The sequence below is a fragment of the Dioscorea cayenensis genome, chromosome 3 (assembly GCF_009730915.1).
Source record: "Dioscorea cayenensis subsp. rotundata cultivar TDr96_F1 chromosome 3, TDr96_F1_v2_PseudoChromosome.rev07_lg8_w22 25.fasta, whole genome shotgun sequence".
Lineage (NCBI taxonomy): Eukaryota > Viridiplantae > Streptophyta > Magnoliopsida > Dioscoreales > Dioscoreaceae > Dioscorea > Dioscorea cayenensis.
The window spans coordinates 15,535,137-15,551,603 of record NC_052473.1 but is presented as its reverse complement, the minus strand read 5'-3'; the positions used below and the strand labels follow the sequence as shown (position 1 = coordinate 15,551,603).

Below are 16,467 nucleotides of genomic sequence, written 5' to 3'. Positions count from 1 at the left end.
ATGTTCGATGTATTTAAAGATGAGAGAGAGCCAAAAGAAGTATTCTGTGACACTAACGAAAGACGGAACTCCTCTCAAAATCAATTCGAGCACAAGTAAAGATGATATTTGCCGCCAGCTCACGATCATGTTTTCCCTTCTAGAGAAACTTTAAGTGAGCATGCTTACGCCCATGAGTGAGTATAACCAAACCAAAAGACCACGGTAGGAGTTAAGCCCATAAGCGTGACTATAAAGGGCATCTAGAGTGAGTTTACAAGTAGAATTTACAATTTATAAGGGTGGTTGCAAGGGAACATTAAAGAAGCTTACAAATTCAACGCTTACTTAGCCCTAGGTTGACTATAACACAAGACAAAGACCTTACATATGGGAATTTATGGGCTATGGATCCAAGAAGCTTGCAACCCATCATCTCTCAGCTCCTTATGGCTGCTAGTCCTTACGCCCATAAGCTAGAGCCGTAGAAGACAGCACAACATAAATAGATTTGATGAGATGCAAGGTTGGCTGTAAATATTTGGTACAAGCGCTAAGGGAAGAAGAGGGAGAATTTCTAAGGATTTGGAGGTAATTTTAGTAGGATTTTTCAAACACTCATCTCGGTAAGTGGCGATCATGCGGCCGAAATGTGTGAGTCCGCAAGCACGCAGTCATCATTATAAACCTCTCACGCAAGCATGAGAGGTGGTCGAGCAGAGTCCCAAGTGAGCTATTATTACTTCCTAGATGGGCTATCTAGTCTCAAACAAAGGTTTGTTTACAAAAAGATAAGAACATACACAAAGGATTATAAACAAATTGGACCAAGGGCACACCACATAAGAAAAATTAAGGAAACAATTGACAATGAAAGCGATAGGAACTGAATGGGATTCCTCGAAATTACTAGAGCTAGAAAATATGCTATGGTTATAAAGGCAATGATGGTCAACCAAGAGTTTCGCAGTAGGTTAACCCCAATCCTTCGGCATGATTATCGATCCCATACAAGTATTGGTTCGAAACCTTCGACCAAATCCTCCTATGATTGCATTACGCTTAGGAAATCTCTAATTAGGGGTCAAACACAATATCTAGGTTCATCCCTCAATGGTTGAGGGTACCAAATACCCAAACCTTGGTGTATTAGTACAGAATCCTTTTCAAGCTATATATGAGTTTAGTACAAGGCGCATCACACGCATCCAAGTACAAACTAGAAATTGAACTATAGAGTTCTCATGCAATCTACTACATCCAAAACCAAACCAAATACATCAAAAGTAAATCACAACATCCATACAAGTAAGTTCATCCTAGTACACCTGATGCCTCGGTGGCCTTAGGGAGTCTAGTTTCACATCACAGCGAGAGAAAAGCTTAGAATACAAGTAAATCATGAAAAATCTCATAAACAAACTCCTTAATTGTGGACTAGAGGTGGTGACAAGAACTGCCAGATCGGCACCGACAAACCTTGATGATCTCCTTGATAGCAACATTCTTCTCTCCCTGATCTACTCCTAAGATCTACCTTCTCCAGCCCCTCGAGCCCTAGGAGACATTGTTGCGGAAAAGGATGGCCAAAGACCCCTTCAATGATGCCCTAGAGATGACTTCTAAAGTACTCTCCGCTTAGTTTCACGAAGCTACCTTGCGGCGCACGATGCCCTGAAAGGCCCTCGAGATTTCCGCCAGATAACTGCTATAAGTGCTACAATAATTCAAGTACAATAACCCCGCTACACAATAACCTGGTGAGAATCTTCCAACTATCTTAAGTGGCATCCCCACGAGGGTAAGGTTACCGAAGGAGAATCATAGGTCGCTTATTTCTTCAATCCTCGCGTATACATGCACAAGAGCTATCAGATCGCCCGAGGCCTAAAGCACCATTTTTGGTGTAGATTTCTTCCCCAAATGCGTTGCTGAGCTTCCTGGGCTTTTTAAGGCTTTGTAGCACAAATAAACCCAATTAAAACACAGGGTATCGATCCAACAAAATATATATGAATTATACTAAATTTATATGTATAAAATACATACATTTAGGCACTTATCATATTCGTAAAGACTCAGTATAAGGAAGCGATGTTCACGGAAGGTTCTTTGGGTATTCTCCAAATATCAACCTCCCACACAATTGGAGAGAGGGTTTTAATGCTTTGTTTTATTCTCCCATGTCTTTAATTTGAATTCTTGCCCTCTATTAATGGACTGCTTAATTTCATGATGTTTGGGGCATAGTTGAACTCTAGGGTTTTTATCCTTGACATTGGATGTGGATCCCTATGATTTAGTTGTCTCAATTGCAAACTCACTGTTATTTAAATCTAATTGAGTGTTTGTATTGCTTTCTTTGCTATTGTAGCGAAAGTTCTAGTTATCATATTTGACGATTTCTGTGATGAGTAGAAATACCCACCTAGCATAGGCGCGCCGCAATCAATGGAGATTATGAGTATGGCTATCAATGGTGTACTTTTGGAGAATTCTCTCCTCAATCCTCCCGAAAGGGTTAACAAGTTGTTTCTGCACTCTTTGCAATCATGTGGAATAGATTATAGGAGAAATTGCATCTCTATTCTCTGTTCGTTTAAGGCAATCTCTTTGCAAGAGATTACCTATTTAAGAAATTATTGTTAACTCACATTGAGATTTCACATAATGTAAAAGCATCAGTGGTAATTGCACCTAATCCATACTCAATTTAGTTACTATTCACCCTTGCTAAAGAGGTGTTTAGCATAATTTATCTCTTGGTACAAATAAGATTTTATGATTAGACAACCTTTGTTCTGAATTTCATAAAACCCTAGAGGATCTATGCCCCGGACATCACTTCTCCCGATTTCTACTCACTATTTTCGTGATTTTACTTTTTTGTTTTTGAGTTCTTGTTGACAACATCACAACTTTAATTAGGCTAATTTTCAGGATTAGGGTTAGCACTAGTAATCTCAATCTTCCCTGTGGATCGATACCTCGCTTTTTACCAACAACACTTTGCTTTTTATCACCATACGCTTGCATTGGCCACTATCATATGTTCGATAACAAAAGAAGTGAATTAGGGCCCAAAGCAATGAAGGGTATTTTTATAGGATATGCTAACTCGAAAACCTAGCACATATCAGATTTAGTATCTAATACAGTAGTTGAAACTCATAATATTGTTAAATTTATTAATAATAATTTTTATTAGTCACTTACATTGAGTGATACAATCCCCACACGAGTGATTGAAATATGAAGCAAATATTTTTAATGAGGAAATAATTATGGAACTTAAAAAAGAAATAGATGGTATTAGAAAAAGAAAAGACTTTGGTCTAGACTATGTTACTTCCGCACAGTTCACCTATATTATAGAAGGAACTTGTAATTCTCATAATTAATAAAATTCTCTCATACTACGCTTTTGATTTTTGACAAAGTGCTAAGCTAAAGAAAAGGAAAAGATAATCGTAGAAAAGATATTGTTGTTGGAACAAAGATCATAGAGCCGTAAAGGGAAAACCGCATCCCCGGCGAGAGGGTCAAGGGAGGATCTGCAACGGTAGGAAAGGCAAGTCTTTCAAAGAATAATATTGTCTTCCCTGATCGATAGACTCAATTGGGATCGAGGAGGTTATTGATTAATTGTTGAATGAAGAGCCTCCCTCGCATGGGGCCTGTAGCGAGTAGGAATTTGGAAATTCGGATAAGGTCAATGATGCTAATGGAATCGGTGTAAATTTAAGAAGTGAAACCAGCCTCCTCTTCATGCATTCCTCCACAGGAAGGTCAGCAAAGAACTTCTCGATGGACTGTAGAGTCACAAATCATGCGCGGAAAGACCTCGCTAACATGAAACAGTTGAGATTAGAAGTAATAATAAAGACCAGCCTACAAAAGCTAGTAATAGCTATCACCCAAGAGGCACTGCAGAAAAATCGCGTGACTAAATCAAGGAAAGAGAGAATAAGACTCCTTGGTGAGAGGATTTGTTTTCTTGGCATATTCCAAGGCCGCTCTAGGCTCCTCCGAATTAGCCTCAAGTTAGGGTAATGTGATTGAAGATACATTGCAAATGATCCTTCCAAATTAGCAGCGAGTGATAGCGATCACACCTCTCCCAAGTTTGGGATTACAGGAAAACTTAGGAGGGTGAGCCAACCAACATTCCCGATCTAAGGTTATTAATAAGATCCCTCAAAAAGACCCAAGGAGGCCAGATATTAATCCAACAAGGGATGATGCGCAACTCCAAAAAGTGTTCTCGACCAATTAGAAACAAGTGCCAAAATGGCAAGGGTTAGGGGACCAAAGTTCGTTGTAGAAAACATCACAAGTGGGATGTTTGGAGGGCAAGCCTGTGATAAAAGTTTTGACTCGGGAGGGACCTCCAATTTGCATATCATTTTCCAAACCGATTCAAGGAGGATTAGAAGAGTCATTGTTAAGTATGAGATGAAAGGGAACAATAGAAGCATGAGAAGATTTGGGCCACCAAATCCAATTGTTACCATCGTAAGATCATCAAGTTTGACTTTTTGCAACCAATCGAAATCAACATTAGGGCCCAAGAATGCTTCAAGGGCAGAAAGGTTCTAGTGCCCATCGCATACAAAGTCAACCAGGTATATGGGACTCGTAATCTCATTAATATTGAAGAATATGGGTTTTTGGACAAAAAGGAATATCATGAAGCCAAGGGTCATTCCGTAAATTGGTCAAGATGGGATTTCGCAGCTTTATTGATTTTTAAAATTGAACCCAAGCTTGGGGCGCGTTTGGGAGATGTTCCAAAGAGAGCCAAGAAGTAGACTTATACTCGAGTGAGCAAAAGAGATTCCAATTGGGATACTTATAATTGAAAATCTCAACCCAAAGTTTATTAGAGCCATTTAAAACCAAGAAAAGGCTTTTAGACATTAAAGCATGCTTAGTAGAGAAAAGATTATGAATGCCAAGACCCCCAAAGGAACTTCCTCACATGCTTGGAAATTTCATTAATAGTAGTGTCAGAAATGGAGTAAACTGAGAGAAAATAGGTGAGAATAGGTAGAATACTGCTATTAATCGACATTCACCGCCATCTAATAAAAGGGTAGAGTGATGCCAGGAGTTAATGGCAGAAAATACCTTATCCACCATAAAGTGACAATTGTGAACAATGAAATTTTTGGGGGAGATATGAACACCTAAGTAGTAGAAAGGAAACTTATTATTCTTGATATTGAGAAGTCTGGAAATCGAAAGAGCAAGTCTTTTGTTGCACTAAGAAGGGAGATAAAAAGCAGATTTTGTGAGGTTAGGCTTTTAACCAGAAATCTCTGAGTATAGGTTCAAGCAAAAAATAATATTTCTAGCTGATTTACGCAAGGCCCTAGTAATCAGGAGAATATCATCAGCAAACATAAGATGGTTAAATTATTATGAAGGTTGCTATTAAATCAAGTGATCATATTAAGATGAAGAGCATGATTTAGGATGGCACCAAGATTACGAGTGACAAGGATGAACATGAGAGAGGAGATATGATCGCCTTGACGGATACCTCTAGAAGAAGGGAACCACGAGGTATGTGACCCATTGATAATCAAGGAGAAAAAGGAGGATGAGAGACACTCCTGGATCCAAGAAATCCAAATATGAGGGAAATTCATTTTGAGCAAGGTGGCTAAAATAGCAGGCCATTCAATTGTGTCAAAAGATTTCTCAATGTCAATCTTGGCTAGCATCATAGGGGGTTGCTAGTATTTGATTCAAGAGAATGAGTGACTTCCTGGGTTGCTAAGATGTTATCAAAGGTTGAACGGCCAGGGATAAATCCCGCTTGCTCTTGAGGGACTCACAAATAATAAAGAAGCAATGCCTTCTAGGGATACTATCTTTTGGAGGAAAGCAATAAATCATGAAATTGATTCAATTATTTTGAATAACACATGGATCTTAGTTGACCTACCTCCAGGATCTAAGGCAAATATGATGCTAACTAAACATTACAAGCCTTTAAGGCTATGCTAGTGGCTAAAGGATTTAAGCAAAAAGAGGGGATAGATTATTTTGATACTTATGCTCAAGTTGCTCGTATGACCTAGATTCAAATTCTTATGGCTATAGTATCCATTTATAAGCTATATATTCATCAAATGGATATTAAACCGCATTTTTGAATAGTAAACTTAATGAGCAAATATACATAGAATAGCCTGAAGGATTTATTCTACATGGTAATAAGAAAAACGATCACAAGTTAGTTAAGTCTTTGTGTGCATACTAAAATAAGCAATTACAATGGCATAAAAGTTTGATATCATAATTCTAAAACATGGGTTTAGGTATAACATTGCTAACAAGTGTATCTATACTCTAAATTCGTTGAAAATGGTGTTATAATTTGTATATACATTAATGACCTATTAATTTTTTGTACAAATTTGGAAGGTACTAATGATACTAAAAGGTATCTAACTTCTCAATTCCAAATGAAGGATTTGTGTGAAGTAGATAAGACTTTTAGTGGAGAATTGTGTTGAGTTAAAGTCACTTCATCGAAAAAAATATTAGATAAGTTTAAATTTATGGAACATAAGACTCTTTATGACCCTCAAATTAAATTGAGAATCCTAAAAAGTTATTATGTAGTTAGAGTGCACTAGTGCCATAAGATGTCTTATGTATGCCTCGTATTACACAAGGCTAGATACTATCTTTGCTGTGTGCAAATTAGCTAGATGTATAAGCCTAGTTCTAAGCATTAGATAGTAATAACTAGAGTGTTTAGACATTCGAAGTTAGTCACCAATTTGAGTATGCATTATAATGATAAGAGAGTATCGCTCCACAAGGATTGAGTTTATTAATTACCAAAAATTACTAACAATAATTCTACTTGATTAATGAGATTGAAAAGATTTAATTTATAAAATCTAATTTAAGGACTATCGAGAGATAATTAAATGAGAAGAAATCAATGCCAACGTATTCTATGGTTTCTAAGTTCACCTAAACTAATTTCACCTAGATCGTCTAGTTGAATGAATCAATGTTTATTTCTTATTTTGTCATTAAATTTTCCTAAATTACATATTGATCTTTCTCAAGCATCAATAGCATATTCTATTAGATAAGTTAACATCATCTCCGAGATAATCGTGAATCTAAGGAACCTCATTAAACTCTAGAAATTTATAATGATGCATACAATCTCATAAATATCTCTATCTTATGATGATTATATGATATTTCAACCAAGACCTAATTCAATTATCATCTCTTAGTCTTAAATCGAATTACTAATCATACAATTGGTGATCAAGCAATTACAAGTATTAAGCATAGATTAAAAATATCCAACATAATCTTCAAAAGAGCATCAATTAAATTAAACAAAGATGAATCTAGGTTTTCATAGGCTGGCTATATTATAGCCCTAGAAAAGATATTTAGAACATAATAATTGCAAAGCTTGACATATTAATAAGGTTCATAATCAAATAAGCAAAGAAAAACTAAAAAACTAAAAGCCCTGAGTAATGAATCCACGCAGAATCTTCGCTCTCGGCCTTTTGATCTATGAAATTCTCCTCCTTCTTTCATCTCAAACCCTAGACCCTTTTATAACTTGAAATCGAGGTAGCGCCTAAGTGGCAAAGAATTTAGCGCCTAAGCGCTATAATTTTTCTTTTGCACCTCTTAATGTTATAGCACCTAAGTGCTGCATGATAACGCCTAGGTGCTAGATTTTCTATTTTGCTTGTTCCCTCTTTGTTGAAACTTTGCTCTTCTTTTCTCCAATTTTATGATTTTTATATTATATTCCTTCAAATCATTATCTTTCTTTCCTACAATGGAATAACAATAAGATTAGGGAGTAAATTTGGTTCAAAAAATAATTTACATTTCATTCATCATGAGTTAAAAAGTCTATATAATTTAGTGCAAATTATACTCACTCAATATATGGAGACTAAGTTTACAAACATTAGCAATAGTTGGAAAAGAGGACAAATAATTTATAAATCTATTAATCAGGATGGATTTGCAGCCACAATCAATGCCTCCTATTTTTATCTTTTATGATAGTGAGTCCACTGTGTCTCGTGGCTATAATAAAGTTTGTAATGAAAAGTCTGGACACATTAGGTTGAGACATGAATATATCAAGCAATTGATTAACAATAGCCAGCATCTTTATGAGAACTAATGATTATTTAGTGAATTTGTTTACGAAAGACAAAGTAATTATAAGTACAGTCCAGATGGGCTTAAAACTCTTATAGTTGGTGGCAGTGAGAACCTTACCTTATTCTAGTACATCATTAGTTTTGAGATTCAAGGGATAAGAACAAATTGTCATCAATTGGCAGTTCCATGGGTGCCATATTTAACTAAGGATAAGATATAGTTGAAATCTCTCTTAATGGATGGACTACATGTCAGTTTAGATCCCACCTAAGTATAGAAGTGGACCACTTCTAATAAGAGTTAGGGGTGCATCTCTTGTAAATATTTGTGAATCAAGAATGAGAACACGGTAATATTAAGATGCTACCAATATATATATATATATATATTACTAGGAGAGTATGAGTGTACTCTGATACATGCATATTGTTATGTTTCGGCTTTTCCGTGTGCATCGACTCGAACTATTGTTCCAGCTTATTTGTTTTTTTTACCTCGATCATTTAGACTAAGTTCTTTTTGTGTGTTTGAGTCATTTTTTGACTCGCACGATTGAGCATGGGTGTGCATGCTCACCTTCGTGGCTTAGATCAAAGGCTGAGCCACATTGGCCAGCTATTGGGCCGCCTATGCCCTGCCTGATTTTTAAGCCCTTTTGGGCCTCTTTTGCGTGGTGTTTCCTGCCCTCTCTCTTAGAATCCTCTCTTCTTCTTTCTTCCTCTCATCCTTGGGTGATCTTTAGAGTAAGAAAAGAGGTTTGTTGGCCTTGTTCTTCCAAGTTTGAGCCCCAAGATCCATCCATCTCCCCTTTGAGAGCTAGAGGTAAGCATCTCCTTTCTTTCTCCCATGTTGTTAGATGGATAGATGATCTAATGGTTGGATTGTGATTTGATTCTTATCCTTCTTTCTAGTTGGTTGATGTTGTAACTTGAGAGGTTAGTAGCATTGTTATTTCTGCGATTGATTGTATCCTTGTACCAATTCTTGCTATGGTTCTTGTTCACTATAGCATTACTATAGCACCATAGACCTTGGTTGTTTCTTTGCCTTCTTTGGTTTAGAGTGAAGCTCAAACCCTTAGGAATTCATTAGAAACCTTGAAACCTAGTCTTAAGGCAACCTTAGGACCGATTTAGGGTTGCATGGCATTAATAGACCTAGGGTTTCATTCTTGTTTTCCTTTGCTTAATTCTTGCTTGTTTTTGTGAGTGTGTGTGTGCTATGGTTAGGTGGTGAGAGCTCAGCTCGAGACAAGGAGCTGCAGAGAAGTAGCGCACTTGGGTTTTAAATTGCCTAAGTTGTGAGTGGGGATTTGTGATTGCATGATTCTATTAGAATATTATCCAAAAATTTCCATTACTCTATTTGAAAGTATTTCATAGTTTTATTGTATTTGAATCAATGTTTCAATCGGTTTGGAAGGAAATTCCTATGCTATTGAGCCATATAAAAAACTCTTGATGTTTGGAAAAACATGTTTATGATTATACCTATTTTCTGAGTTGAAATGATTTATGAGGCTTTGGTTATTCAAGCATGCTTCTAACATTGATGTTTGTGGAAATGACATTTATTCTCGATATTTAAATGTTGTCCTGAATATGCACTCTATGAGGAAATATGCATGTATTGCATTATTTTTTATGATAACATCCTGCTGCAGTAGGCAGTCTTCACAGCTAGCCTGTTGAGGTGGGCAGAAGACCAACTCAGTTATTGGTCCAGTTCAGGTGGGTGTGTAGAGCCCTGATTGGATATTCATCGGGAAGCCGGAGTCACCACCTGGTGGACCAATGGGTCAACGTCAAGGGAATAAGGATCTTGACGGCTCTGAACTTAACCTTGGTCACGGCTAGAGTTTAGAGAGATTTCTAGACCACTACTTGTTTTCTTGAGATGCAAACTTCATATTTTTAAAAGAAATTATGTTTTTATGCAAAGTAAACCTTGAGATGTGATCTCTTGTAAAATATTTGGAAAGTAAATTGGTTTGATGAAGAGTATTATATTTTATTGTTTAAAACTCATATTATACCATTCATGAGTTATGAATGTTGAAACCCGCATTTGAACAAAAGGATTCTTTTATGCTATCTATGGTTTTCTTATACTTATACATACTGTTATATGCCAAAATGTTCTAATCTATATATATTATGGCAAAAGCTTAGCTTTGTAGGTTTTATCGATTATTTTTTGTGTATTCTATCAGAATTGTGCTAACACATTCACTGAGTGACTTAGATTAGTCACCCTCTCTCCTTTCTAGGCTCTAGCGGCTAGTAGCGTTGCGACGAGGCGGAGTGCTAGGCATTATCTATTTATCTTGTTTCTTTCCAGTCTTATGTATGTTTCTTTGAACATGTTACGATGTATAGGAACATGGATCCACTAGTGTGTTTGAAGTCTATATGTGTGGTTTGTATGCTTGTCTAGTTCTTGAAAACTTTGTTGTATTTACTACGAGCATGTTTCATTGAACTCTACTAGCTATCATGTTATAATAGTGTTGCTTCCCCTGTGAATCTTTGTGTTCCTTATTTTGTATATTCTATTCAGTGTTATTTATTCCAAGGTTTTATTAGCCTTACGGCGGCTCGAAGGTTGAGTAGTATATGTATCCCTCTTCGGGTTGCCGTGGCAGTTGTCATGTGTCAAATCTATGGGTCAGGCGTGACATATATAGGATAATTGGTTCATGTTACCTGATAATTATTTTTTTTATTTTTATTTTTTATTTTTTATTTTTTTTATTTTATTTTTGAGAACTTACACTAAAAAGTGGTTCAAATTTAGTGATACCATTCTTTATGTGTGATATTATTATTGGGAGACATTTGATTGTAAATATTAATAATCTAGTAGCAGAATGTTGTATAGATCTTTAATATATATTATGATTAAATTGATTAGTACATTTTGAAAGCCGAAGGTTGTGATGCTTCAATGAAACCATTATGTAAAAACTTTTAACACTTCAAAGGCGCGTTTCAAAAGCCAAAGATTGTGGAGTTTCAATAATACCATTAGGTCAAAAGTGGTAGAAAATGCTTTTTAGAGGCTGTTAAATATTAATAGTTGAAGCAATACATGACTAATGCAAGACATTTGTGATTCCAAAAAACAAAAACAAAATCAAAATGGTTTCAATTCTTCTCTATGGTAATAATGAGATCTTAGAAAAATCATATTTTTCTTAAGTTGTGATCTCCGGATATATCTTAAGAGAGACCACACTAATTTTTTTTGTGATTCCTACATTTTGTGTGAAATGTTTAAACACGAACTCTACATTTTCTTAATAGTTTGCTCTACTAAGTGAGAGCTCTAGCAAACACAAGCAAACTTACTAATCAAATATGATGATCTCTCGGAATTTATTGAGCACACTACAAGCTCATTAAGCTATAGTGAACTCGAGTGTAATCCGGCCAACTCTCCTAGATACATTTAACTTCTTTCTTTAAATTAAATCATAAATGTATCCAGATTAAATTTGTAATTTATCTTATTTTTTTAGTTTCTTACTTGAAAATTAAGTTAATAGGAAGGAGTTCATTCCTCATGTACTTTTTATTTATAAAACTAATAAAATACTTAAAAATAAGATAAATACGTACAAGCATGCAAATCCATCAAGATTTCGAATGTGAAATTTATTCCGTGACATATTTGTCTTCAACCTTCTTTCAAAATCCTTATATAATTATTTGAAAAAATTTGGATTTAAACCATATAAATATATCACTTGCACACAATTATATATATTAATATGGCTAAACATCATCTGCGGACGTTCGTAGAGCGTCCGCAGATGATGTACAATAACTTTAATAGGATTGGACGACCGTGATTGATTCAGTTACTGTGCTGAGATTGATTGGATGGTTCAGATTAAAACACTGTGCATCTCACTTTTTACTGTGCTTATAAATAGTGCACAGTATTACTGTTCATAGAACGGTGTGCAGCCGTTGGATTGAAATCCAACGGTCCATATCAACGTTCACAGATTACGAATCTGTGAACGTTGGCAGAGGATGCATCCTCTATTAATATTAGTACAAAATGTCAAAATATCAAGAATACCTCTACTATTGCTTAAAGGCTCTTTTTTTTTACTTATAGATGTATTTTGACATATTTGAAAACAATATGGTATTTTTAATATCAAAATCTTTCTTTTTCAATTACATTAATGTGATCACAATTAAGTTAGGATTTCATCAAAGAAATTGTGGGAAATCTTAGGACTATTTTCTATTATTTGTAGTAATGGTTAATTTTTTTTTTTATCTGTAAATCATTTACTTTTAGTGATTCTAATAGATTATTAATTACATAATAAAAAAGCTAAAATAACAAAATAATAAAATTTTAACAATGTCGTCAAATAAAAGCATGAGGTTGGCCAATTGATGACTAATTAATTTAAATCTAAAAAAATCAAACTCAATTTAAATTCATGAGTCAATTCCGATATGTTCACACATTATTTATAATGCGATTAGAAAAGTAATGCATGAGACTAATGGTATAAAAGGTTAATATTTTTCAAGATAAATGTTGACATCTAGTAATTCCAAATTAAAATTAACTTGTGATTCCACATGCTAGTATTAAATATTCTATATTGTGTTTACAAAGATTTAACAAGTGATTATTTCACTCCTAATAGTAGCACTTTTGTCAAACTTTGTTATTGTAAAAGTAAATTATTAATCAAGCATGCAGGTGTAAATTAACTCTCCCTCGCATTGATGGTCCTTTTTGTTCTTGGAAAGTCATAATTCATGAATTACCATCAAAAAATTATTAGACTTATTTATTTATTTTTATTTTATAAATAAATTAATCACATGCTGTTTATTATTAACTTTGTTCTTTTTGTACTTTGCATATTTAAAATTAAAACAAAGATAATTTTTAAAACATAACTTCACAACTCATAAAAGTTTATGGTAGAAATTCCATGATGTTATTTTATTTATCCTATCTTGAATTGATTTATATTCAATGCTGTTTTAAAAATAATATGGAATTGATAATATTGATATATAATATTTACTTAAAAAAATAACCTTTAAATAATAATAGCAATATTGATTTCACATTGAAGTAAAATAAGTTTTATTTTTTAAATCCTAATAATTTTATGAATTTATTTCAAAATAGTCAATTCCTTTGACTAGCAAGCCACAGAGAGTTGAGGTAAGAAAGCCAACAAAGAAAAATTAAATAAATAAAATAAAATGGAAGAAAGAAATATTGTGGATTTTTCTAGGAAGTTGTTGACATATAGTATTGTGCAATGAAATTGCGTTCCGAAATATTATGAACATGTATCACATTGTTTGAATAATTAATCACAACACAGACCAATTGCTATGCTTCACCTACCTAAAGCAAGCATTTACACTTGCATAAATATATAAATATTCACCTTGCCATCCTCAATTCACAAACACAACCACAAGCACTACACAAAGAAAGTATACAGTATAGTAATACCACTAGAGTTCTCAAATAATACATCAATGGATTCTTCAAACCAATCCTCACAACCATCTAACTCCAACCATCTCTTTGATGAGCTTCGGTGGGTTATCCAAATCCGTCGACATCTTGAGGAAAGCACCGAAGATGATCACGACATCCCTGTGACAATTTTCAGCGTGCCAAAGGCTCTGAGAGTTAGCAAACCTGAAGCCTTTGTTCCGCAACTCATCGCCCTCGGTCCATATCATCATTGGCAACCGGAACTCTATGAGATGGAACGGTACAAGCTCTCGGCGGCGAAGCGTGCTCAAAAACAACTCCATGGCCAAAAATTTCAACAAGTTGTCGAGCACTTTATTAAACTTGAGCATATTACTCACGCACATTATCACAGGTTTGTTTGTGTTTGTTTTATTCTAGATTGTAAAGCTTAAGCTAATAGGATGAGAGATCTAAAATTGTATCTTTATATTGAATAGGTATCTTGATTTTAACGGTGAAACACTAGCATGGATGATGATAGTTGACACATCATTTTTGCTTGAATTTCTGCAAAGTTATGCACCGGAAGAAGGTAAAGTTCTCCGGCGAGTGCCGTCCAGAATGTCTCATTTGGTAGACAAGGCCGGGAGGAAATCAGCTCACAATATGATTCTAAGAGACATTATGATGTTAGAGAATCAAGTGCCTCTATTCTTGTTAAGAGTTTGTTTGGAGTTCCAATGTTCATCACTTCAAGAAGCAGATGATGTGCTCACTTTGATGTTGAATGGATTCATGAGAGCCCTTTGTCCATTCAAGATGATGCAAAATTTTCTTTGCATTGATGTCACTCGACATGCTCATTTGTTAGAGCTTCTCTACTACATTCTTGTTCCGAAACCTGAAGAACAAAATTGTGAAGTTATAGATATCCATGAAGATCAAAACGATGCCGGGGGATCAATTGATCAAACTAATAATGATGATTCTAGTCATATCAAACAATTCTTCAACGCAAGTTGGACAGCGGCTTCGGGCCTTAATGGATCGGTTATACAATACATCAAGCAAGTTCTGTTCTCAAAACCAATAAAGTTCTTGGTGAAAGTACCTTGGAAGATAATCACCAGTCTGCCAGTGTTCTCTGTCTTGAAAAAACCAGTTGAATATCTTTTCTTCTCTGAAACAAGTGCTAATTCGAAGACCGAAAACTCAAGTTCAAATCAGAACATCAGCAAGCAGCCATTGATAGAAGAGATCATGATTCCATCAGTGAGGGAACTTGTCAATGCAGGCATTAGCTTCTCGGCAACAAAAGGAGATATGACCACAATTCAATTTGATTTAAAGACTGTCACCTTATACCTTCCTACTGTTAAATTGGACAACAACACTGAAGTTATACTTAGGAACTTGGTAGCCTATGAATCATCATTGGCATCAGGACCTCTTGTTTTTACTCGGTATACCGAGTTAATGAATGGAATTATAGATACTGATGAGGATGTAAAGCTTCTAAGGGAAAGAGGGATTATCTTGAACAAAATGAAGAGCGACGGCGAGGTCGCGAAGCTGTGGAATTCAATGAGTAGATCTGTTAGGCTTACAAGAGTGCCATTTCTTGATAAAGTGATAGAAGATGTGAACAAATATTATAGCAGTAGATGGAGAGTGAAGACTACAAAGTTCATGAAGAAGTATGTTTTTGGTTCATGGCAGTTCCTCACATTTCTTGCAGCTATTTTGCTGCTTTTGCTTACCAGTTTGCAGGCATTTTGCTCAGTCTATAGTTGTGCTCGCTGGTTCAATCCTGCAATCATTGGACAGTAATTATTAAGTCTTGCAATATTGTTTTGAATTTGATCAGTGTTTGCTTTAGATTTGTCTGATTTTTTTTTTTATTTTACTTGTGGATTACTTCTTGTTGTGATGGAATGAAAAAACAAGATAGTGTGTTAAGAGTTTTCAACTACTGTGATATCATCATCATCAATTCATCATCATTATATACCAAGTTTATTTTTTAATATTAGGTGAAGTTCAAATCTCATAAACCAAACTCTACCTAGTTAACTTTAAAAATGTTTATAAAAGCTCAACTCAGATTTATTAGTGTAGTAGAACATATTGTTGAATCTCTTGTGAAACATGCTGATCAACAGCTGTTCTAACAAATAGACCTTAAACCTTAATTGGACTATTAAACCACATTTAGTACTATTTATATTACAGTTCATCTTTGACGACTGTCCTTAAAGTCATTTAGGTAATCAATCGTAATTTGTCTTTCTTTTGCTCTGGACCCTTGTCCTTAAAGTCATTTACAAGTCACTTTTGCCTGAGTTTTTTTTTTTTTTTCTCATTATCCGAAACTCTAATACCATTGTTAAGACATTTGTTGACAACATATAACGTGAACATATTTGTTTAAAGCCAATTGAACTTAACTTCTATCACTATTTTATATTATTGTTTATTTTTGTAATTATCCAATATGAGACTGTTCTTGTTTAGTAGTACTGTTTATTTTTAATTATCTTGTTCCAATTGCCTTGCACATAAAATTTTATCAAGAAAAATAATGACCAATACAATCAAGATTAAACCAATAACAAAATATTTCTTTTATCTAAAAGCACTAATCAATATTAATTTAACATGAAACCACACTAATTTAGTGTCACCAAAGGTACCTGTAATATCTTTTGTTTGTTGCTTTTAACTTGCAAGGTAGTGATCAAGATGTTTACTTTTGCTTTTAGAGATGGCCAGCTTCATCATTTAGTTTGTTAATTTTTAAGAAGTGTGCAAATCACATCAAGTTCCCAC

General features: G+C 34.7%; 1 protein-coding gene across 1 annotated transcript; it reads left to right on the top strand.

The window, feature by feature from the left end:
* Window positions 1-13,694: 13,694 nt before the first annotated feature.
* Window positions 13,695-15,468, top strand: LOC120250655 (putative UPF0481 protein At3g02645). The gene is made up of 2 exons (XM_039259489.1): window positions 13,695-14,050; window positions 14,136-15,468. The coding sequence occupies exons 1-2, from the start codon at window positions 13,695-13,697 to the stop codon at window positions 15,466-15,468; spliced, it is 1,689 nt and encodes a 562-aa protein (XP_039115423.1).
* Window positions 15,469-16,467: the final 999 nt, after the last annotated feature.